The 26,980-nt window shown below is 45.5% G+C and overlaps 2 protein-coding genes and 1 pseudogene across 2 annotated transcripts; all 3 read right to left on the reverse strand.

Annotated features, from left to right (window-relative positions):
* Window positions 1-7,451: 7,451 nt before the first annotated feature.
* On the reverse strand, window positions 7,452-10,281 carry LOC141027620 (uncharacterized). The gene is made up of 2 exons (XM_073504709.1): window positions 9,904-10,281; window positions 7,452-8,735 (listed from the first exon to the last, which is right to left on the reverse strand). Exons 1-2 carry the CDS (start codon window positions 10,279-10,281, stop codon window positions 7,452-7,454), a joined length of 1,662 nt encoding a protein of 553 aa, XP_073360810.1.
* Window positions 10,282-13,486: 3,205 nt separating this feature from the next.
* Window positions 13,487-25,960, reverse strand: LOC109775868 (protein BTR1-like; annotated as a pseudogene).
* On the reverse strand, window positions 20,558-25,712 carry LOC141026521 (uncharacterized). The gene is made up of 2 exons (XM_073503214.1): window positions 24,290-25,712; window positions 20,558-22,093 (listed from the first exon to the last, which is right to left on the reverse strand). The coding sequence occupies exons 1-2, from the start codon at window positions 24,859-24,861 to the stop codon at window positions 21,697-21,699; spliced, it is 969 nt and encodes a 322-aa protein (XP_073359315.1). The 5' UTR covers window positions 24,862-25,712; the 3' UTR covers window positions 20,558-21,696.
* Window positions 25,961-26,980: the final 1,020 nt, after the last annotated feature.

Below are 26,980 nucleotides of genomic sequence, written 5' to 3' on the forward strand. Positions count from 1 at the left end.
TTGATTTTCATGTCTCCACTTCTTTTAGAAATCTGGTATGGACAGTTGAGATTCGTAGGATGACCTGGCTGCATGTTCAAAACATCAAGGCTACCATTCTGATACATCAAATGAGGCACACAAGCCATCGGGATTCTCTGTTGAAAAACATAGTAATAACTTCATAGTTACCAATGATGTACTAGCTTTAGAAGTATGCAAAAGATGCACGGACGTCGTAATAGTAAAAAATCTTACCAGGGCATCTCCATGGAAGTTACCGTAGTTCAACACGTGCACTAGTGGCACGTATTGACCATAATGTTGAGGAGTTTGATTGTAGATATTGTAATTCTCAAGATCAGTACAAAATGCGATCAGATGATTTTTCTCCTAATAAGTTAATTCGGAGCCTTTGGTGTAGTAGGTTATGTCTACCATCTTCCGCACACTTTTTGAAGAATGAAAATAAGCTGTCAATGCAAATAAGCTGTCAACTATTTTGAAATAAACAATATAAATTAGCTAATAACTATGTTTGAGAAATTCACGTAGCAGTAGAATTGGTGGCGTATCAACAAAAACCCAAATGTCCATATTGTCTTGCTCGATTTCAGGATCACCAAGATCCATGGTGACAAGCATACCCTCATCAAAACCATACATCTTGCAAAGTGCTTCCCATTTTTTGCAACCAAAATGGGTTACGCTCTCAAAATTGTACAGCTTTACTTCAAAATCCACACCATGTTGGGTCCTTAGGTGAATTTTCTTTGTTTCGTAACTTTCATGGTCTTCAAAACCCATCCTCTCCAAGACATAGCGTCTTGCATGGCATGGGATAAGCTAGTCGAATTGTAAAAGATGAAAAGTACACATTGAAATAGTTGAAGTCGTGCTTAATTACGAAAAAATAACACTTGTCGTCGTTGCGTACTGTTTCAACATCGAAGGTCTCCTCCAGCTTAATGCTGAAGCACCGATCTTCGTCCAGGTGAGGCCTGTCGCACAGACCTCGGTCGTCGTGGCACCAGTCGCACTCCCCCAGGAGACTTCCGTCGTCCGAGTACAACATTTCCTATGTTCATAATTCAAATATTAAACTTGTACAATTAAATATATGTACTAAAAACCTAAATTAGATCATTATTATTCATCACGGGTTGACTATCGGTCTGTCGAGTCTTTTCTTGAAAACAATATGAGCTCACGTGGTGTACATATTCAACTGTCGGTGATGGTAGCTCCTCCTTTCATTCCCGAGTGCATTACACCAAGTTGTCTAGCACATGGGAATGAAGGAGAAGCTACCCCCACGATAACGGTCGGGATTCTTCGTCTGATGAGGTTATGTACCTAGGGTAGGGTCATAGGCCTGACCTAGACACCCTCCCCTAGGACATCACCCTAAAGTTAGAAGCATTCAAGGGAAACTATCATCCACTCGACCAGAAGCATTCCACTCGGAAGATTCAAGTTCACTCGACCGTAACAGGAATCACTCGACGGACAGAAGACCTAAAGTCACTCTGTACAGCAACGATCGGACGTTTACTCTGTAGACTTAATGATCATTTATGTCACTTTATTACTGGCGTTACCAGAAACGCCCCATCTTTATGTACCTTAAACCATGTGTAACTGAGGACGGGAGGGGCCTGGCGAACTCTACATAAGCCACACCCCTTCTCAGGGACAAGGGTTCGCACCCCCTGTCTCAACACACATATAATCCAGTCGACCGCCTCCGGGCACCGAGACGTAGGGCTATTACTTCCACCGTGAAGGGCCTGAACTCGTAAACCTTGTGTGTACAACTTCACCATAGCTGAGATCTTGCCTTCTCATACCTACCCCCCATTCTACTGTCAGTCTTAGTACCACGACAGTTGGCGCCCATCGTGGGGCCGGTGTCTTAGCGATTTTTTGGTGAAGTTGCGATTTTTTTGATTCCCATCATCATGGTTTCCGGCGGTGGATTGGCTGAGGGCTGCGAGATCCGTCTCGGCGCGCTCGTCTTCGTCGCCGACGACTCCGCCTGGCTTCAGGAAGCTCCCCTTGACGTCGAGACGCTCCCTGTCCGCGGGGTGACGCACTTTCGCGCGTCCTTCTCCGGCAGCCGTCGACCCAGTATCGGTCGGCTCCCGTGGTGTCCTCGCTCCCCGCTGTACGCCGACACAAGCAATCCGGTCGATCGCGGCTTCAGCGGTGGGTGAAACACGTGGTGGCTCGTCAGTCGGCCACCCCACAAGTCGCGGCAATCGAGCCCGACGAAACTCTCTACGGCCTGTTCGACTGGCTCCGTCGAGACCGCATCTGAGTGCGATAGCAGCGATCCTGCTGCTGAAGTCCTGATGGTCGACGGACCACGTAGTCCGCCTGGCTTCCGCCGCGACGACGGCGGTGATGGTGAGGGAGAATATATTCCCTCCATTGCTCCAAAATCTGTAAGCAAAAGAAAGAAATAAAGAACGAATCTTCGCTTTGATCAACCCACATAGCTAAGTATATTTCTCCTTTTGCATGCAACTACACCCCACCACACGCGGCACTACTTTTACTTTACTTTGTACTGGTTGCCAAGTAGCACATAACTAATTAACCAATCATTATTTTACTGAAAAGTTATCTGGTGACCAGTCGCTGGGAGAAAGGTGGCAAGCGAGCCCTTTTTGATGGCAATTTCAGCTCTGAAACGAGATCAAACGACGGCATTTAAAAAAAAATTACCTTCCTACAGAAACTGTCATGTCACTTCAAAGAAACTGCCATCCCTTCAAACTAAAAATGTCATCAAAATCGTTCGCAAATGCCACCTCTTTCTGGCGACCGTGAAAAATAAAAAAAGCAATCACCAATCACTGCGTACATGCATAATAATTGCACATATATAATTTGACTTTCTTTGTTTTGAAAAAGTGAACGGAAATCTTATCAACAAAGCTAGATACTATATATATATATGATAGATAGTGTGATGTGTATAGTGGTATATCTTTTGCTTGGAGGCGGTCGAGCTAATAAAGCTAACCAGAAGAATACTAGCGCTAACTATATAGCTAACCAAAGTATAGATACTATATGTCGATTGTATGTTGACATGGACCGTTCGTCTTTCTTCTTCTTTCCAGATGGACTAGCTAACGTTCGGCCTCACTAGATAGGTATATTTCTCCTCGATCGCTTTATTGCCTTTTGAGTTGCATGCAACTACGACTTAACAGTGCGCTTTATATACTTTGCTGCCAGCTAGCATATAATTAGCCCATCAATCTTTTGACCATGCACAATGCATACATTTTCTTCTTCGAAAAGGAGGTTGAGAGGGAGAGGGTTTAGGGCCCGCCTAGGGTGCTTCGTGGCTGCTGTAGGACAAATCTCCATCACGGCAAGAAGATCACGATCGTGGTTGAAGGACCTAATGATGGTGGGTAAAAGAAGCGGGTTATTTGCTAATGTGGGTTTAAGTGGATGGTTACAATCCCACCTCCAATCCGTGCTGTTTCTTCTCAATCTAATGGCCCATGATGGAATTTTCATATTTTCACTGGTTGCCCATTTTCACAGGATACTTGGACATGCATGTTTGCATTGAGCTCTCATTCCCCTCCCCCTCTCTCCTTCTCCCCGGCTCGTCTTTCCTCCTCCTCCAGCGGCGCTGCCGCAAAGCCTGGATCATGGATGGAAGGGGAGCTCAGGATGTTCTTGTACATAGTAGGCATGGTATAGTTAGTTTGGGCCTTAGTCTTGATTGTCAGCTTCGTGTTGGTCTTTGGCGTTATGGCGTTGTGTGGCGAGATGTCGTTGGGTGCTCAGCCATGGCTGCTAGCAAGCAACGTCTGGTGTGTAACTGCCGTCGCCATCCTCCATGGTGAAGGCAAGGGGACAGGGATGGATATGGTGGCAGCTCGTTCCTGAATAAGCTCTCAGTGTTGATGGTGGAGGGAGCATGGGGGGGATTCAGCAGCCGCATGCTTTACCGCTGCCTTGCATCGTTGGACCCTAGCTTCCGGCGAGGGTGGATTTGCTCCCTAATTCAAAAAAGGGGATCCTCATCTTCCGCTGCTGCAGTATACATATTAGGTTGGAGAAGAAGCCCGGACATGGAGATGTTGGGGGGGAGGGGGCTCCCGAGCTTCATCGGTGAGGTCTCTAGAAGGGCTACAACGCTAGTAGATTGTCGACCTTCTTCGACGAGTCGTCGTTCTTTCTGGTCGAAAGGCGACCAAGTTTATTCTTCCTGGCCATGTCAGTGCCAAAGGGGACACAATGTTGTTCTAGGATAGGAGTCTTGTTGTGGTAGAGGTCTCACCGGAACAAGCGGTCTTGCCCCTGGCACCGGCAAGATTTGTTAGCAGTTTGGACCCAATTGCTTTTCTTTTTTCTCAGTCAGGTCCTCTTTAGAATTTTTAAGAACTTGTGTGTTATTTCCTAGTTTTTTCTTAGGGTCTCTTTTGTAAGATGTGCTGCCACACACCGCTTTTTCTAATGCAGTTTTTAGTTTATTTTCCAATTTCCCACTCATGTTGAGGAAAAATATGCTTGCATCTCATATTCTCGCATGTTTTTAGTTAATTCAAAAATCCCACTGGAACCAGAAAATAGGAAATACTCTTGTTCAGGAAAGCAATGTCATACTCTTGTCCATGCATTTTGTTATTTCCTATTTAGACCTTTCTTCTTTCTTCTTTGCAAACCAGAAATTCAGGACAAAATAGACAGAAAACAGGACACGATACATACCATGAGCATGTTACGAGTAAAATTCATGAATTTTCTGGTGTTGAACAACAACTAACAATGTTGCTAGTTGGACCCATGAAATTCTGGTGTGGGAAGGCAATTAATGCATGTGAATTCCGAAAGATGAAACTAAACCCACCACATTAAAAAAATCATCTGAACTAATTTGCAAATTTGATCGAACAAACAAAAAAGAAGCATCAAGGCAAGGTAACATTCAGGGGAGATAAGATTCCAGTGTAGTATCAAACACCTTTGGTTTGTTGAATCGCAGATCATTCATCTATCCTCCAGGCAAAACATGCAAGATCCCAATGTAATGTTAACAAGCAAATTGGTTGTCAAACAGCATTGACCAGCAGAACCATCATCATCCATTTACCTGACTAATCCATTGAACTAGTTAAGCTAGCGATTGATTTGATTTGATTAATCACCACTCTCTCTACCACTACCAGAGAGAGACGCAAAACACTAATGGTTCGATTTCCCAGCCTACTCTGTCCGATGATCTACTACTAGTGTGTCACACTCTCGTCACTCAGATTCAGCTGATGCATCCTCCTCCTCCTCGTCCAGCCTGGTAGTAAGCAGACCCTTGCCGCTTCTTCCCTCCACCCTCCACCCCGTGAAGTCGCCGCTGGCCACGGAGACGCGGTGCATCATTATCGCCTCGGCTGCGCGGATCGCATCTGATGTGCCACTGACAGTCACCTCCCTGCATCCCACACACAAAGTCAGGTTACATACGGATACGGTATGTCTTTTGGCCTTTTGTATGTATTCTAGTCTCTTGGCATCCTCTTGTAGCCTTTTAGCACTCTCATCTATTTGTATATATATGTTGGCATTGGCCTTCTAATAATATAAGTTGCTATTCTCAACATGATATTAGAGCTCTAGGTGTTTTTTTTCGGCACGCGCAACTCGTACCGCTCCCGATTCAATCTCCTACAGGAACTTCCCATCCAAGCTAGCTAGTTGATCCAGCCGCTGGCTAGTTGTTGCCCTCCCGTGGAATCCACTGTGAATCGATTTGGCCCTCGCGTGGAATCCGCTAGCTAATATTGGATCCGATCGGACTTGGTCTCAATCGATCCAGCCGCTGGCCGCTCGTCCTCCTCCAAGGTCGCTGCCGGCCGTGGGCCTCGTCCGCGCCGCTGCTTCTTTTTGCAGCTGCCGGCCGCCGGCCTCGTCCGCGCTGCTGCCTTCTGCAGCGCCACCGGCCGCCGTCCCCATCTGCGTCCGCACCGCTGCCGCCGGCCTCGTCCGCGCCATTGCTGCCTTCTGCGGCGCCACCGGTCGCCGGCCCCGTCTGCGCCGCTGCTACCGGCTGCCGGCCCGGTCCTCCGCGACGCTGCTGTCTTCCGTGGCTGCCTGCGGGGCGATCGCGTGGTTACGTGAGTGGTTGCTGCCGTTTCTTGTCCGGGTGTCTACTGCTTCAGATCGTGACTCTGTCTAATCGATTTGGTCCTGATTCGGCTGGCTTTTCGTCTAATTGATCTGCTGCTGGTTCTGGCCGCTCTCACCGCCAGTTGAGTCTTTGTGACTGAAAAGGAGCACCATGTCTTTGGCGTCATGTGGCTATGTTGCCATCCCGCGCTGCCCGGTGATATTCGATGGGGCTAACTATGCTGAGTTCGTTGCCTTTATGCGCATTCACATGCATGGCAGCATTCGTCTGTGGGATGTTCTTTCCGGTGAGGTCCCCTATCCTCCGCGCTCAGTGCCTCCTGTGGCTCCTACCCCACCGCCGACGCCACCGGCTCTTGACGCAGATGCTTCTGATGCTGATAGGGCTGCAGCCATAGTTGCTCCTGATGATGCAGCTGCCGCTTATGACCAGGAGGTCTTGGATTATTCAAATGCTCTTTCTGTTTATCGTGACGGTCTAGCTGCTTACACTCAGTGGTGTGATGATGATGCTCATGCTGTGACTGTTCTCACTTCTAGTGTTTTGCCTCAGTTTGCTTCTGAGTTTATAGGCATCGGTACTGTCTTTGAGATGTGGACTCATCTTCGTCAGCGCTATCAGCCCTCTGGTGATGCTCTCTACTTGTCTGTGGTCCGTCAGGAGCATGCTCTTCAGCAGGGAGACTCCACTATTGATGAGTTCTACACTCAGAGTATACTACCTTCCGATTCATAAACAGATGGTCTAATACAAAGTATGCAGTCGAAAATGTTGCTTTGACTATTACAATATTGAAGATGTTTGTACTGTAAGATAAATGTTGTTTTAGGTTTTATCTTATTCTGTTAATTACAAAACTATCGCTGAATAACTTTATTTAGTAGCTCAACAGAAGTGAGAATAACAACACATTACACAAAAGAGAAAACACAAGTGAGACTAACAACACACAAAAAAGTGGCACTGAGAAGTAGATTAGTTTAGAGTAGAGGTGCAGGCATGCACAAAATACAAACAAAGGTGACAAGAGCTCTTGTCATGGCATGACAACAATTTCATCAAAGGGGACGACGCCTTCTTCGACTAGGGCAACAATATTCGGGCGTTGCTCTCTTTTCTGCTTCAACAACTCAATCGACATGGTTCGTTGAAGCCTCTCTGAGAATGTCTCCATGCCCATATGTGCTAGGAGTAGCCAAACAAAAGAGAGATACTCCACACCAGTGGCTAGACTCTTGGCATGCAAGTACCCTCGACATCTGCCAGCCGAAAAGCAGAGCATCTCCAACCACACACCCTGGATCACCTTCCATGTCTAACTCTCATCACCTATACCCATCAATCCTTCAGCAAGTAGCCAAGCATCGTGAATAAAAGTTTCCTTTAAGTCATCATTGGCCTTCACCTTGTCAATGGTGATCTGCACAAGCCTCCTCTCCTGACCTGATGTGCTCTCACCCTTAAGGATGCCACTGAGTTGTCGATAAACAGTTTTGAAAAGATTGCTTCGGCTGCCTGCCATTAGCATCTCAGGATTCATAAACAATAGATGCATCATATAATTGGATATTTCTCTAGACGGAGAGACACATTCATTGTCAGTGGATGTGTCCATCTGATGAAAGCAGAAATCTGTGGCCATGTGCCAGAGAAGGACGCTCTCATCAAACGGCTTCTCTAAGCTCCAGCCCAGGCTTTCATCACAGCTCTCACGCACGAGTGACCACTGTCCCCTTATGTCACTGAACTCCCTATAGCTCTCGGCGTCATTTATGTACTCCTTCCACCCATCTAGAACATGTCGATGGACTAACTTTGTGATGTCCACGGACGAGTAGCAAGGTTCCATAGACCAATTTTGGTCAAGCAAGTCCTTGCATTGAAAGAACCCCATGAATCTCCTCAACATGGTGTGCCTTCTGTTGCGGGCAAAGTATCCTATAACGCTATGCTGGGAAACCCTCCTAGGCCACGCGTCCTCTTCACTCGTACATTTTGGGGCAATGTGCTCCAGCAGAGCAGTGCCAAACAATAGTGCAGTTGTCACAGCAAAATCCACACGGTTTTTTACACGGCCGGAGATGAGCAAATAGGCAATAACTACCGGATATAAGCAAATATGTGTTGTGATCCAACCACAACAACCAAGACATGTATCATCATCTTTCATCTTCTTTCTGGTGTAGAGAACTTCAAAAATGTCGGATAGTCCGTCCTGGAGTGACCCATAAGCTCTATCAACGCCATCCACCAAAAAAGACTTCAGATTGGTAAGGCGATCACAATAGGGATAGGCAAAGTCGATGAATAGCTTCTCGGGTGCCAAACATAGTTGCGTTCGCCTGTTGGTCGCGTCGCTTAGAACAAAAGCCTTTGCTTCATCAACATATTTTTTAAGCTCTTCTTCCCTGCTTTCATTCCGCTGAACTGGACCGCAAGAATTAGCTAGGCTATGAAAGCTAGCGCTCTTAAGAGCCCATGGCTTCTGTAAGCATTTGAGAATCCCAGCAATGAAAAGCAATATCGCAGCAGCTTTAAACCTCTTAGTCTCTAGTGGCGACCCCCATGACTTGTAGAGCACCCATAGGACTACTGCAACCTGAGAGAGACAATGGTCGAGAATAAATAAATTTTGAAAGTAATACTGGCCGATTCAATGTTTTGACGACCTCAACTATTATTACCATGCATATGTGAATGTGTGGCATCATTCTGAAGTCATACTAACCGATAATATTTAACAACTTTATAATAAATTTAATTTTTAAATAACTTTCACACAAGGGTCAAGTTTTACACTTCTTCCATAGTCCCAAAAGTTTAGATACACTTATAAGTTTTTTTGTACATGAAAAACATACCTACACATTTTGCATCAGGGTATATAGCAAAGAAGGGATGGTTCATACATAACATTTAGGGTTTGTTTTGTTGGGGTCATGAGGTGGAATGTAATGTCCCAGTTCCACTCATGTCCCCCATTCATATATTTGGTTGGAGAAGATAACCAGGACACACTGATTCATTAAAGCAAAAATAGACCCCTCAGCTGTTGAACCGGGTGGTTCCTTCTAATCGGTGCAACTACATGGTTCTCACTCGATTAGCCAATAGAGAAAGAAAGGAAACACTCTATCTCTCCGCAGCCTCTCTCTCTCTCTCTCTCTCTCTCTCTCTCTATCTCTATCTCTATCTATCTATCTCCCTTGCGTTGAAATCTGTGAAATAATTATTTTTGTTATATGATGTCGTATGTTGCAGTATGAGTCGATTTCGGTTTCAATATATGTTGTATCAAATCGATTTTGGTTTCAATATAATATGGTTACTATAAATGCAAAGAGGTACATTGTTGAATTCATCATCATATCGATGTGGGAGCTAATCTCACCATTCCTATGGAGCGGAAGATGTGAGCTGAATCAAGATTTTTTTTTTCATTACATCCCTCCAACCAAACACATGAACAGAATTGACCATTACACTTTTTGACTCCAACCCTTAGAACTTTTCTAATTATATTTTCTCAGATATAATTTTGATAAGAGTTCATCACACATGTTTCTGCTTTTAATAATAAGAATGGGCGGCTTTGGTTCCGAATTAATCTAATTTTTTTTGGAAAGTCATTAATAATAGATTTTATGGTCATATGGAGCTCTGGAAAAGAAATCCCATCAACCAACAGCATATAGCATACAATATTACAGTGGATTTTATTGGCAACTTATTAAAAAAAATGAAGAAACTTGACCACCCTGACTGACCTGAGATAGCGCGGTAACGATGTGCCGCCTCCATAGCTCGTTATCTTCGAGATTATAGGCTGTTATGACGACCTGCCCGCCAAGGTGCATCAGCAAGATAGGTGCCCAAAGCACCTGCAGAGCATGGCTTTCCTGGGCAGAGCTGCGTAGCTGCTGGCACCTTTGCCGGTTGAAGAGCGTGGCGAGGCCATATATCGCCACGGCGTCACTCCCCAGGAACGCGAGCCAGGTGAGAAATCTGAACCACGGCGGTGATTCATCCTTGCGGCAGCCGGCAAAAATAGCGAGGAAGTACTGGATGACAAGGCTGCCCAGAGCCAGGACGTGCAGCTGCCACTCACCCCACCATTGCACAGCACTCGAGAATGGTGCACCCATCCTCTTCTCTTCTCTTCTCTTCTCTTCTGCGTCTCACTTCACTTCTCTTACATTCTCCACCACGGAGTGTTTTTTCGAATGTATGTATGTTAACGTCCCTTATATACTACTCCCACATAGTATGTATGTATGACCGTCAACTTCGATCTTGCCCAGTCCTTACGCTACGGTATGCATGATAAGCTTATTTTAATTTTATCAGTGTATGTTTTACACCTAGAAATCATCGTATATGTTTGGGGGCAAGTGCATTAGCATCTTCCGGGAAAACACCAAGGAAACTCACCTTGTACGCGTGCTGCTCGCTGCCGTGTGTGTGGGAAGCTTCACCGGTCGTTTGGCGTCCAGTTTTTTTTAGCACCACACATAGTCCGTTGCGTTGAATCCTTCTCGGGCCCGTTACAAATTAAGGGCATGTACAGTGGTTGGTCGATAATAAGGCAGTCTTATTTTAAGCTTTGCATGTGCGTAATTTAGAGGTGACAATAAAAAACATGTCTACGATGAATTATCTCTTAATCTTATCTTCTATTCCTAAAAACATGGTGACATAGTATGCTAAGAGATCATCTCTTAAATAACAGAAGACAAGTCTTTTCTTTTTTTATGATTTCTCTCGTCTTCACCTCAACATTTATCCTATGTGGCACTTCTAAGATAGCACCATTGTCCATGCATGCCCTAAGTAGTGTTGATCAAGGTTAGGGCATCTCTAGTCAAGACCCCAAAATTTAGACCCTCAAATGTCCTCTCAAACATAAAATCGCCAAAAAAATATATCTTTTTAACATATAGTATGGGCGTAGATACTCATACACTTTATCTACCTCAACTCCTATAATTATTTCTTTGCCAATTCTTTTAAATTGTTGTTTACATACTCCATCTGAACTACATATTTGCACACATGTTAAAATCCAAACATGATAATTAAGGTTCACACAATTCACAAAAATTGCAAATTCAAAATGAACAAGTTTAATTATTCAAATTCAAACAGATGAAAGAGTTCAAATGAAGTAATCCTTCATAAGCTTGGCATGGCCCTCTGCTCTATCCCAATTGATGTACAAGCAGCCCAACTATGATCCTAGTCTCGGTCACCGAGTGTCCTCATGAACGATCACGCCAGTGGCCATTTCAAAATCATCGTCATCTTCTTCCTCCTCCGATAATGAAGAGTCTTCGAAGAACATCTTCCTCCTCCCCGACCTGTAGCCTCGTCTTCATCTACACTACTATGCAATATTCGATGTTGTATTTGATTACAAACAAAGTAAAATGCAATGAAAAAAAATCACCTAGGCAATTTGTCGAACACTTTCGAGTTGAGGAGGTGAGAGCTTACGTCGGTGGCATCGATGGCGATGCCGAGGCTATGGGTGGACTATGGGGCAGCGAGACGGCATGCAACCTTCCAAGGAGGGAGCTTCTCATCAAGCCGTGCCCGTGCTCGCCGGTCACTGGCCAAACTCGCCGCGACTGAACTGTGGTGCTCAGAACTACACCAGTGTGGCCACGATTCCGGCGCCGCCTAGCTCCCTCGCGTGTGCTCTATGGCATCTTGGCGGGCTGCCTGCTCCATTTTGGACAAAACCAAGCTCGACGGTGGGTTTGTTCATCCAAGAGAATGAGATGGCAACGGTGGTGATATGGGTCCGGGGCCTTTAGATCACCGATGCTAAATTAATACAGCCTTACACACGTCCTCATTCATGGAAAATCGAGTGCTTTTCTAAGTCTTTTCTTTGGCTTTTTCAGAACTCGCTGATCCCATTCATGGAAAATCGAGTGCATGCGTGTTAGTCTTTCGAACACTCCTGAGACATTTCCTGTACCAAATCTGAAAAACTAGCTTCTCTGAGCCATCTCGCTTCAAACCTCCTCTCCTCGGCCCTTGCTGATTCGATCGGTGTTGCACCAACATAATAATCAGTATGGTGTACACTAGTAAGGGACGATGGTCAGAATTAATGGTTATAATTCATATGTCGTTCCAAGCTTGCTTGCATTTGGAAATAAACTGGCCCATTCATCATTTATCAAGCCTCTGTCCAATCTTTCCCTTATTCTCCCTCGACGCCAACGGCCAAGTAAACAAATCTCCATATCATATCGTGCAACTCACAATCATCTATTGCCTGCTGAAAGGCCATCATATATTGTTGTGGACGTGGGTTTCCTACCTCCTTATCATGCAAAAAAAAAATTGAATTTCATCCAGGTCCCCTATCAACACAACAGCCAGGGTAAAAGTATTGTTCTGATGCAAAGTACGGTTACGTTCCCAGGTCAGGTATTTATTCGCCCACCGGAACTCGCCGTACATACCCGTTAGTCGCCAAATTGCACCTCCGTCGCAAGAAACCTGAACATCAATAAACATCGGATCCAGACTGAGCCGCCGCTGGACCATTTCTCCAAAGCAATAACAAACCTCCTCCTCTTCTCCCATCACTAGCTAGTACAAACCATCTTTTGATCCATCTTCAATCGACGTCTAAACATTCAGCCGGATAGCTAGCTATCTATCAAGGTGAGTCTCTCTCCGACAAGAACATCACATCACATCGGGATGGGTACTTCCAGCAAAGCTCAAACTGCCGGCAGTTCCATGCTATCAGTTTCATTGTTCCCGGCGATCACCCCCGAGGGGCCTAGATCAATTTTAAGACTTGTGTTACTAATCACAGCATGACCATCCAGACCTCTTAACTAGTCTTTGTTTGCATTATTTAGGTTGATGATTACATCAATTGCTCTTAAAAAGCAGCAAAGGCCCCTTAATGAAGAGGACCTTGAAGCGATAACATGATATGGTACACTGACTCTTCTTCATGCAAAGTAAAGCAATTAAGATTGTACTATGAAAACCATATGATGATATGAGATGAAGTGAGATTGCGCAAAACTCTATTCCAAAAAAAAATTGACCTCACTAACCAAACTTCTCATGCATCAGCACTAGTGCAATCCTGGCTGGGCCATCCAACCGCACAACAAATTGTTTCAGTTCAAAAATCCTCTCATCTTTGGTTGTCTTGGGTTCATCAAACCCCTCCCAAGTACACTAGTCATTTTTGCTGCTAGTTAACTACTCCAGCAAAGCAACGCAACCCACCAAAAAACACTTGCAACGTCTCCTTCCTGCTCTACTACCACTACCATTTCTATCTTCTGCTTTGCTGCATTGCTCCTGCTGAGGCTACTCCACTGGCTTCACAAAAGGCCTCCTCCCCTCGCCACCCAGCTTCCGCCCGCGGCGACCCATGGCGTACGAGATGTGCTCCGCGATCATCGCCTCTGCGGCATCCACCGCCTCCCGCGTCCCGTTGATCACCACCTCCCTGCATGCCACACACATCACACACACATTGCAAGTCAGATTACATACACACAGATAGGCAACAGGCGCAGCACTGACCGAAACCTGCTGTATGTTGTTCATACCCACCCACCTTTCCCTCATCCCAGGTAAGAGCTTCCCCTTGAACACCGTGATCAACGCGCCCGTAGCCTGCATTCCAAACCATCACCCACAGTTATTACTTATTAGGCAAAACACTACTCTGCAGTCAGTCAGTACTCAGTACCCAGGCGTCCACCGCCCTCTTCTTCTCAATGCAATCAAATTCGGTTTACTCGCTCCACTCGAGCACACCCTCACCATATGTATATATAGGACCAGAGTAATGGCAGTGACTCATGTACTCCGTAGGAGAGAAGCATATATATATATATATATATATATATATATATATATATATATATATATATATATATATATATATATATATACTATCATACCTGTTGGATCTCCTTGATGACCCTCCCACCACGGCCAATGACGGCGCCCACGTACTCAGAGTCCCTTGTACGTCTCTGCCGTCGTCGACGGCAGGTGACCCCACGGGAGTGTCGGGCTGGAGGAATCCAAGGAGAAGAAGATGGTTCGGCCGGTTGGTTAACTGGGCATCAACAGTAAATGGGTTGCATCCAGTATTATATATGAAAAAGAAAATGTGGCAAGGTCCCTGAATGATGATGATGACGATGATGATATATGAAGCAAAAAGGGACAAGGGTTTGCTTAACTGGGTGCAGGCACACGATTTGCATATTCAAATCATGCTAACAGATTGGTTGGAGTCAAGCCAACGGTTTCATTTCAGCTTATTCTGTCAATAGATTATTTACTGGCGACAACCCTTTCATATTTCTTCTAGACAAACATAATAGACAGCACATGCTTTAAATTTTCTGACTGATGAAGCATCAAATACACCAGAGACAGTAGGGGTGGACCTACCATATTTTTACAACACTATAATTTTCTGCATGGAAATGTTGTCCATTTAACATTGATTACATTCTCGCAGAAAATCAAGATAACATTACTACAGAATTAGAGCAGCAATAGAGAGCAGAACCGGCTCCCTTTTTCTTTGCCTGCTCTCCTAAACTCCCCTCTCTTTCTATTTACATGTTTTAAATCACTTGTTAACAAGACATGTACCGAGAAGCTTCATTAAACAGAACAACTATGCAATGCATGAAGAGAAGGCAGTCTAGATTAAGGGGTGATGGGATCACAGCATGTAGATCGAGTAGCTGTATCTCAGTTCAACAGCCCTGCTGTGGTATCTTTCGACATGCTCATCTTGCCCATCGCCGTCACGCCCAACGCTTGAAACATGATAACGCGGAAAACCAACTCCTGAGTATTTCATTTCAGAAATGCGATTAGCCAATTACTAGTTACTGCAAAAGGCAATGTGATATGAACTACTCTAGTAGCTAGCAGCTCAATGCCAGCAAACTGTAATAATACTAATCGATCGATCATGTCGATACGAAAAGCATGGCGGAAACGATTAGGAAGCGACGTGTTTCTCAGGTTCGATCTTATCTTACTGCTGCAAGCCATTGATAAGTAGATAGATAGATAGATAGTAATCCAGTAAACCAAAAATGCCTCGAAGCAGACAAGATGCAATGAATTGAGTAGCAGGCAATGGAATGGATAAAAGAAGAGAAATGAAAGTTAATACTTTGGTAGGAGGATAAGTAGTGGACATCGTCAAGCAACTCGGAGAGTATAAGGAATATGGCCTGCAGCTGATCTTCCAAGTAACCAGTGATGTTAACCAGTCTGTCATTGAAACCGTAGCAGAGTCGGTGGTGTGAGACCGTGATTCCAGCATTTGACTCTTGAGCTAACCACCTAGTTATATGATGAAGAAAACAAAAAGGGGGAATAGAACAGATATCATCATCATCAAACTTAGAACAACTGAAAAGTAGTACTCCTGTTTATGCTCCCAGATAGTAAACACACACACGCTAATATTCCAAATAGTAAAGACACGCTAATATTCCAAATAGTAAACACACGCTAAAACCACCTATGCTATGCTCCCAAGAAGTGAAAAGGAAGAAGCAGAGCAGAGCATTGCCCTGTTTATGTGCACAAACACAAACGGCAGCCAGCACTGTTGGAGCATTCCATAGGTGTAGTTTTTCATGACAATTCCAAACAAGGCATCCAAAATACACAACTCCACATCGGACAGACAATCAGTCAGATGATACAACAGGTTGCAAATAATGTGGTGCAAAGCTGTCACAGTTATCCCTCTGAATCTGAATGAATGAATCTCATGATTCCCATTTTCAGCGGTAGTCCGGGCAGCGATTGCAAGCACGTCAAGCGGATATGTGGTGCCATGAGAAAAGGAAGGAAAGAGAGCAGAGCAGAGCATACTTGATGAGCGTCCCTCCTTTGCCGATGAGCGTGCCGCAGCAGGCGTAGGGCACCTCCAGCACCACCGTGTTGTCGCCCTGCAACCACCACAACCACAGCAGAGGGAGGATTGGAAGAGTCTCCGAATCGAACGTTTGCTTCAGCAAGCAAACCCAATGAATCATCCACAGCAGAGGAAAAAAAACTAGTAACTCTGAAGAAAGAAATGTTGAGCCTTTTGTTTACAGCAGAGGAGCCTGAACATTTGACAGGTTACTTTAGAGAGGAGTACCTGGTAGGAGTAAATAGCAAAAAACTACCAGTTTACAGGTTAGGGTTCCAAAAAATTACCAACTTTTAATTTTTCTCAAAAACCTACCAGTCGCGTGGTTCGCTGTTTCAAAAAACCCAAAACGCCCGTGACTAGCGATTTAACCGTTTATCTGACCGTCTGGACCCACATGTCAGGCCACCTGGTCACGCGCGCTCATGGCGCGGCCGTTAGCCCGTGCGGTCCGGTCCGGTCGGAACCAGGGTAAATACCCCACCCTGCTCCCACTCGCTGCTCGCTCACTCCCCTGCTCGCTCTCTCCCCTGCTCCCACTCCCCTGCTCCAGTACGAGCTCGCCGCCGCTCGCCGTCTTTGAGGTCGGTCGCCATCGACCTCCTTGCCGCCATGCCTTCCTGGAACGACGAGGAAACGAGCTCGGAGGAGGAGTGCGAGGTCGTCAGCATGGACATGGGATTTATGGTAAGTTCTTTGCCACCTAGGGTTAGGGTTAGGTGCTAGTAGGCCGAGGCTACCGCCATGGATCTTGCTAAGTGTAGTGTTGCTGTTGTAGGATTCTTGTTCAAAAGTGAGGCTGGGGTTTGATTGTAGGATTGATGTAAGCTAAGGTTCATCTCTGTACAGTGTTAGGGTTCATGCTGAGTTGGGGATTTTTTTTAGTGTTCATGTTTAATGAACTGTGCAAGTTGATTCTGGTGTTGAGTGGAGATTGAAACTAGTGTTTGTTGGTTATTTTGGTTGCAGGAGGAACCAGACACCACTGTGGAGCCCCTTTTCTGTGGCCAACTTGAGCTTGCTCATCCCAAGTGCATTTTGCACCAAATGAGGCCTATTAAGCGTGTTGCTTTCGAAGGGCCTGTAACAGGAAGGCGTTTCTATGGCTGTCCAGTCCAGGTTAGATGCCAATAAACTTTTCTGCTATGTATGTTCACTGATGTTTGATATGATGCAGCACTTTGTTTGATATGACAGTCACATATGTATTTTTGTTACTTTGGAAACTTAATCATGGCATTGTAATAACTTATCATATCTCATTTATGTTATGCATTGTTAGAAAATATCAAGTCTATACAAGTTAATCATGGAATTGAAATAAGCTCCTAGTCCATTTGTAATAACTTATCACATTTATAAATGCAGGAAAATGGTGTGAATTGTGGTGTTGTAGAGTGGGTTGATGGGCCTTGGCCAACTGTTCTTCAGAGATGTTTGTGCAAGCTATGGGAGATGTTCCATGAGCAGAACTTTGGAAGGGTACAGGACAAGGAGAAGTTTGAGAAGGAGTTGGCCAGGCTTAAGAGTGAACATGAAAGGGAGTTGGCCAAGCTTAGGACTGAAAATGACAAGCTTTGCATTGAGTACACCAAGCTTGTTGATGATGTATCCAAGATGTTTGATTGGCAGGATTGTAGGGTGGACAAGCAGGTGTACCAGAAACAAGTGGGGGAGGAAGAACTTGAGAAGAAGAAGAAGGAGCTAGAGGAGAAAGCTATGTTGAAGGTGCAGATGAAAAAGCTCAAACTTGCAAAAGAGCAGAGGTGCATTTTGCAGAGCCAAGCTGATACATCAAGAACACCAGGAAGGCTATGAAGGATGTTGAAGTTGACAGAGATGTTCTTAAGGAGAAGGAAAAGCTTGAGCTTGTTGTTGCTGAGCTGCTGAAAGAAGGGTATGGCAGCAAGGAGAAGTTAGAGCAAATCAAGGCCATCCTTGAGTCTTGAACTTGCTGTGATATGTTGGTGAAGTACATCCAAAGGCCTTTATATAAGGATGTGGCCTGGCATGACTACAAGTGATTATGGGTGTACATTTTGGGGGAATGTGAAGTTTAACCTAGTGTAAGAACCTTATTTCCTATGTTGTTAAGTTGTAATGGATCACCTATGCTATTAAGTCTTGTAATGGATCTCCTATGCTATTAAGTTGTGGAAATGGATCTCTTATGCTACTAAGTTGTGGAAATGGATCTTGTATGCTATTAAGTGTTCAACTTGATCTTATATCTTTTATATGTTATTTGTTAGCCTACATATATTATTTCTGTGGGTAATTGGGCTTAGTGGCCCACTAGTCTCTGACCAAATGCAACCCTAGGCCTACTAAACCCAACCCCATCCATCTGTCAATATAAACCCCTCCCCACCCCCACCCTTTCCCAGTGACTCCACCAGCCGCCACCCAAAAGAAACCCTACAGATGGATCTTGACATGGGACATGTCACAGAGGAAGAGGGGGAGGCTGTGGAGGTTAGGACAGCAGCAGCAGCACCGAGGAGGAGGAGGAGGCGCAGGCAGAGGGCACTAGAGGCGGCCCAGGATGAGCAGCAAGAGGAGTTCAACCGCCGACTCTCCGACAAGGTACTGGAGAAGTGCAATGATGAAGAACTAGAGCTGGTTTTCACTGGTGGCAGGGGAAGGTCATTCATGGAGATCATTAGGTGGGCAAGGATGAGGGCAGTCATGGCTCCTCATCCAGCAACTAGGGCCAAGTGGGTCCGTTTCTTCGAGCGCTATGACTGATATGTCAATCTCATCTCATCCATCTATGTACCTATCTATCTATCTTTCTATGTTGGTGTTCTATGTAAGATCTGGTGTACTATGTAAGATCTACTCTATTCTATGTAATAACTGGTGTTTGATGCTACTCTGAACCAATGTATCTATGTATTTATGCTACTCTCAATGAAATTATGCAGTGGATATGAAATGTACTGACTGAATTAACTGACAGAAGATACACTGACTAAAATGTACTGACTGAATCGACACATGAATGACTGTCTGAATGAACACACTGCATAGTAGTTATTACAAACCATGGTAGGTCAACTGACTGAATATCTCTGAAACAAAATAAAGTATAGTCATTACAGACCATAGTAGACCCAAATCCATCCATATTTGTTCACTGACACAAACAGAACCATACCAAATGAACTCAAGTTACCCAAATCCAAGAGCTAGTTACCACTTGCATAAAAATAGTCTTTCAGCCTCCCACTTGGCTTCCTGATCCTCTTTGACCCCTCCTAGACAACAGTTGAATTTGATTGCCTTGGTGCAATGAAAGTTCTTCTCTGGGCACTTGAAGATCTGGTGTTCTTAGCAGCAGAAGAAGTGTTAGCAGCAGAAGAAGTTTTAGGCCTGCTCCTCTTAGCTGGTGCTCCTTGTGCAATTGCTGCTGTAATAGTTGAAGCAGCCCTTTTTTCTCCTAGAAGTAGCAACTGGAGCTAGTGAAGGTGCAGAAGTTGTAGCTCTTGCTGTAGCTGGTCTTGGTTCAGGTGTAGTAGCAGCAGGTACTCTTGGAGGCCTCTGAGCATTTGTAGCCATAGAAGAACCAGCTTGAGAGTAATTTGCTCTATTTTCCAACACAATTAAGAAACATTGTAAGAAATTTAACAATGAAATGAGACAATAATCTGAAATGAAACATGGCCTCAAATGACCTGGTGCTTGTTCATCCTCATCTGAAACTTAGGCTTCAAAGGGTCACCACAATTGTTGAACCTATGACCCTGCTTCTTGCAATTGCTACATGTGACAGTACCAATTCTTGAGGTGTCCTTTTTTGCTGGCACCTCAAATACACCTTTCCTTCTGGCAGTTTGCTTTTTGCCCTTCTTTTCTTTGAACACTGGTGGAGATATGTCATCTCCAGGTGTATGAGGCCAGTGGTTAGGACCTGGAACTGGGAAAATTATATGCTTGTATGTTTCACAGTACATGGGCTTTTTGAAGAAAGCATTGACAAAGTCTTCAGGATGTAGCTTCACTTTCTGCATTGCAGCAATGGAATGACTGCAAGGCACAGCTGTCATGTCCCACCTCCTAGAGTCACAGGTATGGTTGTTCAAGTTAACACAATATGTGTTCTCAGAGCTACTAGTCACTTGCCAGATCCCTGGACCTACCATGTATGCATCACAATACTTAGCCCACTTCTTGGCTTCTTCTAAAATTTCTGAGTATGTTGGTGTGATCTCCCATCTGCATGACTCTGTTTTCTCTCTGATTTTCTGAAACTTGATCATCAACTTTGTTCTCATGCCCTCCAGCATAGTCCTGATTGGCTTGTTCCTAACATCCAATATCACCCTGTTGAAAACTTCACTAAGGTTGTTAACAACCAGGTCAGTTTTGCAAACAGTATCCATTTTATATCTAGCCCATGCATGGTCTGGTATTTGTGACAACCACTGCCAAGCTTCAAAACTTTCTTTCTTCAAATTTTCCATCCCTTTTTCATGACCATTCTTGGTGAAGGAATAGGCAGCTTGATCTAAGTGTTTCTTGAGTTCCTCCCCTCTAAAACCAGCAGATTGGAAGTTGGCATATATATGTCTAAGACAAAACCTTTGTGGGGAGTCAGGGAATACATCATTGATTGCATTCAACAATCCCTGTTAATTATGATGGCTTAGAATGATGGCTAAGTATGATGGTAAGTTTAAAGTGTGGTGGTCAAGAGAAGTGGAGCACATACCTTTTGTCTGTCAGACATAATTGTGTACTTGCCAAACTTGTTCCCACTCCCAATAACAGTTCTAAGCTGTGTGAGAAACTATGTCCAGCTGTCTGTCTCTTCCTTGTTAACAACACCAAATGCAATGGGGAAGATGTTGTTGTTCCCATCCCTGCCAGTAGCTGCCAATATTTGTTGTCCAGTGCTGAGCTTGATGAAGCAACCATCTAAACCTGGAAATATGATCACATTAGTTGTAAATAACATGAATGCAACCATCTTAGATATATGTGTAAGGATCATGTACCTATGAATGGCCTGCATCCATTTAGAAAGCCCTCTTTGCATGCAAAAAGGCAGTAGTACATGTAGTGAAACCTGGGGGGTAGGAGCTGGATTTTCTAGGTCCTCTTTTGTTGTCACTATGCATCTACTGCCTGGATTAGTATCTAGCACACACTGGAGATAGTCCCTTAGTCTGTGATATTGGAGTTTGTGATCTCCTTGCACAACTTCAAGTGCTTGCTTCCTTGCCCTATATGCCAAGCTTTTAGGCACATGAACACCAAATGTTTTCTTTGTGTATGACAGAATTGTCTCAACACCAGCTCCAGGGTTTGATCTAATGGTATCCTCACAAACCTTGGCAACCCAATTGACTGTAACCTTGGTGCTCTCTCCACTTGCTCCACAAGTGTGATTCAAATTCATCTTCTTGATGCTGAAAGTTGACTCATTAGCTATTCTAGAGGCCACTATGTAAAACTGACAACCTTGCTTTCTATCAGAGCACCAAGCAATAACCCTAGTTGGTTCATTTCTGTGATACTCAAAATTCCTAAGTGTCCTGACATGGAAATTTCTTAGTGCTTCTCTGAACTCCACAACATTTAGGAAGCAAAAATGCAATGCAAACTACTCATGTGCATCAGGGACTGATGGATCATACCACCTCCTCTCCTTCCTCTTCTTCAACCTTCTCTTCCTACCAGAAGGCAACCTTGGAACTTCTTCTTCATCACTAAGGCCAAAATCACCTGGAAAGCAGTATTCATCAGGTTCAGGCACAAAATCTTCAAACTTGATGTTTTCAGGCTCACTGTGTGAGTTGATAGTTGGGCCTGGTTTTCTGACAGGCTTAAGCTTCTTTGCTCCTTTCTCTGGTACAACTGAGGGTTCTTCATGTTCAGAAAGGATTTGGTCTTCCTCCCAAAACTCGGATGGTTCTGAGTTTGCTCCACAATAGTGCTCTGCAGTATCTTCCTCTTCCCTAGGCTTATAACTTGTCCCTGTGCCAGCCTCATCTTCACCCCTACTGTAGGGTAACGTAGCAGAAAACAAAAAATTTCTGACCTACGCACCAGCCCAGGACCACTATGGAGACTGCATACAAGGTTTGATCTTTTTCGTTACCGACTCATAGCGCAGCGGGAAGTAGAGTCGATGACGATCGGCGGTGCAGATCCCCGCAGCTAGGATTTACAACCTCCCAACCGCGAGGATGTATACCCTCATCACCCATACGGACAGCCCTCCGGGAGGCGGTCGAACAGTCCCCCGGACGGTGTCGCGGGCAGCCCTTCGGGAGGACCTTCGAGACTCGAACGGTCACTCGGACAGCCCTCCGGGAGGACCCATAGAACTCGGACCGTCACTTGGACAGCCCTTCGGGAGGCACACTCGAACAGCCCCTCAGGGCACTAAGATCGAAACTACGACCTCTCTACAGAGTTGCACACATACGGTGTCAGCTATCCGGCAGGGCTTCGCCGTCCAGAACTAGTTCCTGCCGGAACCCAGACAGCCTTTCGGCTCTACGAAACTATTTCGCTGGGAGGGAGAGAAGAAGCCAGATCATTGCAATGGCATGTATGTGAGAAGGGATGATCCTTTAGGCAGCCCCCTCCACCCCTATTTATAGGCCAAGCCCAAGGGTGGCTTCTCCAAGAAGCCAAGGGGGAAATACCAAAAAGGCCCTCAAGGTGGCTTCTCCAAGAAGCCAAGCAAAAAGCACTTTCACTATTCATGACGACATTTTTCAGCATCCGTTCGAATTGAAAATATTTATGTGGGCTCAGAACATTTCCAGTACCCACTAAAATAATTTTCAACGCGTTCCGAAACAATTTCGGTTTAGTAATTTTCATCTGCGAAAAGCAAACAAGAATGCGTTTTCACTATTCATGAAGACAATTTTTCGCGTCCACAAAATCCGAAAATATTTCTGTGGGTCTTAGAATAATTCCAGTACCCACTAAAATGATTTTGGATTCGTTCTGAAACAATTTCAGATTAGTGAATTTCATCTGCGAAAAACAGCCAAAGCGGTACCGGCAGCTCCGAAACATTTTCGGTTTTTATTTCTGAAAATTCCAAAAAGTTTCCAGAATGATTCTGGCACCCTCCAAGAATTATCAGGCATGTGCCGAAACCATTTTGACTTAATGGCATACCCCGAAACAACTTTTTCGGTTTCACCGAAACTCATCCGGTGACCTCTCTCTGCGGTATGATTCCGCTGTCCGAAACTTTTCGGTGTCCGAAACTTTTTCGGTGATTTTCTCTCAGACTCCCTGTCTAGTATTCAGCAGATAGATGACCCTTAAGCGTGTGACCCTATAGGTTCGGTGAAGTATAGACATGACCTAGAACCCCTTCCGATCAACGATCAACATCGGAGCCGTGGACACCCATATTGACCCCTATACCCACACGAATGAATATTCGAGTGAACCTCCAGTTGAGGTGAGCTATTCCTGTTGCTTCACGATATATCACAAACACCTGAGGTGAGATTTATTGCATCCCCGTGGGCCAACACTTTGTCCACTATGCAAGTTACCTCATTACCGGTTTTGTTCTCTTTTCTCGTTTCGTGTTCCGGCATCCCCGTGATCAAATCACAAAGTGTCTGGCCAGACGATGATGGACACCGTAACACCGAGTGGGCCCGAGTATATCTCTCCATCGTCGGAGGAGCAAATCCCAATCTCGAGCTATCAAGTTACTTAACATACTTTCTCATGAACCCGTAAGCCGCCGTAATAGCCATCCAGTTACGGATGACGTTTAACAAACCCCAAAGTTCATGAAGCAAGCATGAAGAAACTCGATACTCTCATGGTCTAAGGAATTATGCAAACATTAACTATCTCTGTGTTATAAACCATTAACTTGTGACGAATGTATCTCATAGCATAACATCAATTCGGGTCGATTCAACACAAATGTCCTTCCTGACATTGTGCCCTCAAAGTTGCTTGGCATAGACATGCCCATGATTGGGAAAACATAATCATCATGCAACACTTGAGCTAGTCTTAGAGGCACGACTAGTAATACATTTTACCGTTTATTATTCCACACGTGCATATGGGTTCTCCCCAGAGCCTTTATGGATATACGGGCTCGGGAACCACATCAGTTATAGCATGGAACATAAACATAATTATGAACAGGGAGATAATCAATAACATTTATTATTGCCTCTAGGGTATATCTCCTACACCTACACCAAGCCTTGTATGATATTGTCTGCCCTTTGTAATCACCCCTAAAAAACTCAAAATCTGAAGAAGATTTGTCCATCTCATCTTCATCTTCATCTCCATCTTCCTCATGTTCTACTTCTACATCTTCTTCTTCTTCCACAACATTTTTCCCCTTGTTCAAATTACAACTATGTTGTGTGTTAAGATAGGGCTCCTCAGGGATTTCTGGTGCCAAAGTTGCATTCTGGAGTGGATACAGGACACCTTGTTGGGAAACACTATAAACAACTTCCTCACCAACATTACTAATGGGAATCTGTTCCTCAAGCAAGCTGTGATCCATATTAACATCTGCTGGGCTTGGATCAGTAGGCTTTCCGACAGTGATGTTCAGGATCTTCTTATCAACAAATAAGTCAAGCATTTGCTCTAATGCCTCCTCACTATCCAGGACCTCCACCCCCTCCAAGCCCTTTCCCTCTTCCTTTACATAAGTCAGAAAAGCCTCCATTCCATACCCCTCCAACTCAGCCAATGCTAATATGGTCAGATAACTAATATCTGAAGAAACTGAATACTTTCTCTCCATATTATCTGCTCCTTAGAAATGCAGCCTCATTTCCCAAATGTCTTCATCTAAGCTGTAGGAGATTTAATTGACAAACATTTATTTTTCAATTAACTGAAGCTTAAAACAATGATGAAATGTACTGAACATTACTAAGATGCATAAGCATGCCAACAAACAATTACACTGCTCATTCCCAATACTGCACTATCTTCTAAACCTAACTAAACCTAAAACTATCATCTTCTAACCCTAATTTTAAAATCTCAATTAACTGCTACTGAAATTTCTTACCTCACTCCACCAAACGTGGACGCCCACCTGTGGCCGCCATCTGGATCCGCGTGGATGGACTTGGCCACTGCCCTAGCAGCGCGGACTTCCGGATCTGAGCTCTCTCGATCCACCTGAGCCACGGGCGGTGATGGCCGCGGCGACCGCTGCGTTGGGAAGCTAGAGCTGCCTAGCCATGCGTGAACCACTGAATGTCCACCGCCCTCCTCGCCGGTGACGCCTTGCCTCAAAAGCTCGCCGCCGACGCCATTTCGCTGCGGCGCCGCCATCGCCAACCTAGGTCAGTGCGGGGGGAGAGTGAGGGTGAGAGGGAGAGCGAGTGCGACCGACCGGCGGCTTCGGTTCCGACCGGACCGCACGGGCTAACGGCCGTCAACGGCCGCGCCGTGAGCGCGCGTGGCCAGGTGGCCTGACATGTGGGTCCAGACGGTCAGAAAAAGGGTTAAATCACTAGTCACGGGTGTTTTGGGTTTTTTGAAACAGCGAACCACGCGACTGGTAGGTTTTTGAGAAAAATTAAAAGTTGGTAGTTTTTTGGAACCCTAGCCTGTAAACTGGTAGTTTTTTGCTATTTACTCACCTGGTAGCGGGGGATCTTGTGGAGGAGGAGGTCGGCGGCGTCCATGACGGCGCGGAAGGGGCCGGAGTGGAAGACGACGCGGCGGTCCGTGCCGGCGAGGAGCTGGTCCCTGGCAGGGAGCGTGATGCGGGCGCCGGAGCTGGCCTCCTTCTCCATGGCGGCGATGGAGGACCCCGCGCTGCCGATGATGCGGCCGGCGTCGGCGTCGCGGACCAGGATCCTCGCGTCCGTCCGCCTCTCCCACATCGGGTCTGCGCCCCCATCCCATCCCATCCCATGGACCGACAGATTGGATTGGAGATTAATTTGATCTGATCGTCACAAAACCCTCGTCGGAGCAGAGCGAAGCAGAGGGCTGGGAGCGGGGAATGCCTCTGCTCCGACGTCGGCGTCTCCTCTCCTCTCGTCGGTGGGAGGGGAGGGGAAGGGAGGGGAGGAGAGGAGGGCATCGTCGGAGCGGGAGGGGGCTCGGCTCGCCAGGCTTGTTCTTGTCGGAGAAGAAAGGGAGGGAGGAGGAGGAGGGGGAGGTACCTTGGTAACGGTCGTCGTCGGTGGTGGCGGCGGGGAGGAGCCCATGGCGACGGCGACAGCGACGGTGAGGACGGACGGAATGGAACAGGGGAGAAGCAAAAGTGGCGTCTTTTCCTTGCTTCCTTCCTTCCTTGCCTCTTTGCTCTGCTGGCCGGTCTGCAAGGAGGCAAAAGAGAGGCACTGGTTGATGCGGACGGACGGACGGAATGCGGAGGAAGCAAAAGTGGCGTCTTTTCCTTCCTTCCTTCCTTCCTTCCTTGCCTCCGCTGGCCGGTCTGATCTGGTTTTGGTTTGATCAAACTGGCCAGCGGAGGAGCGGGCCTCGCAGGTCAGCGGCACATCAACTAGTGCTGGTCTTCTTCCTTTTTTTTTGCTTTTTTTATTATGCAAGTATAAAAATAAATAGATCACCGCCCTCCAATGTGGATGGAGTAAGTGCGCCGATGCCGAGCCGCTTTGCTCCATCCACAATTTATAATGACTATGCTAGAGTTTCATTTTGGCCCTCGGTTTATTTCAACGACCAGGGCCATAATATGTCGAATCAGCTAGAGTTGGTCTAACATTTGATTGGTTGATGTAGAAATCAAATGCTCTCACATACTATGATTTTATATTGATATAAACACGCACACATGCCCCCCCTAGTGATCTAAACTTTGCAGGCCAAAACATACGCGATCATCCATCCCGCAAAAAGCTTAGCAATATGATTCTGCCAGCCCAACTACCCTG

The sequence above is a fragment of the Aegilops tauschii genome, chromosome 7, assembly GCF_002575655.3.
Source record: "Aegilops tauschii subsp. strangulata cultivar AL8/78 chromosome 7, Aet v6.0, whole genome shotgun sequence".
In the NCBI taxonomy this organism is placed as follows: Eukaryota; Viridiplantae; Streptophyta; class Magnoliopsida; order Poales; family Poaceae; genus Aegilops; species Aegilops tauschii.

Excerpts from the sequence above, each read along its gene's own strand:
- LOC141027620 (XM_073504709.1), bottom strand. The coding sequence starts at position 10,281 with ATGGGTGCACCATTCTCGAGTGCTGTGCAATGGTGGGGTGAGTGGCAG. Across the intron at positions 8,736-9,903 it reads TCGTTACCGCGCTATCTCAG|GTTGCAGTAGTCCTATGGGT; the intron begins GTCAGTCAGGGT and ends TGTCTCTCTCAG.
- LOC141026521 (XM_073503214.1), bottom strand. The coding sequence starts at position 24,861 with ATGGAGAGAAAGTATTCAGTTTCTTCAGATATTAGTTATCTGACCATA. Across the intron at positions 22,094-24,289 it reads TCATACAAGGCTTGGTGTAG|GGGTGAAGATGAGGCTGGCA; the intron begins GTGTAGGAGATA and ends ACCCTACAGTAG.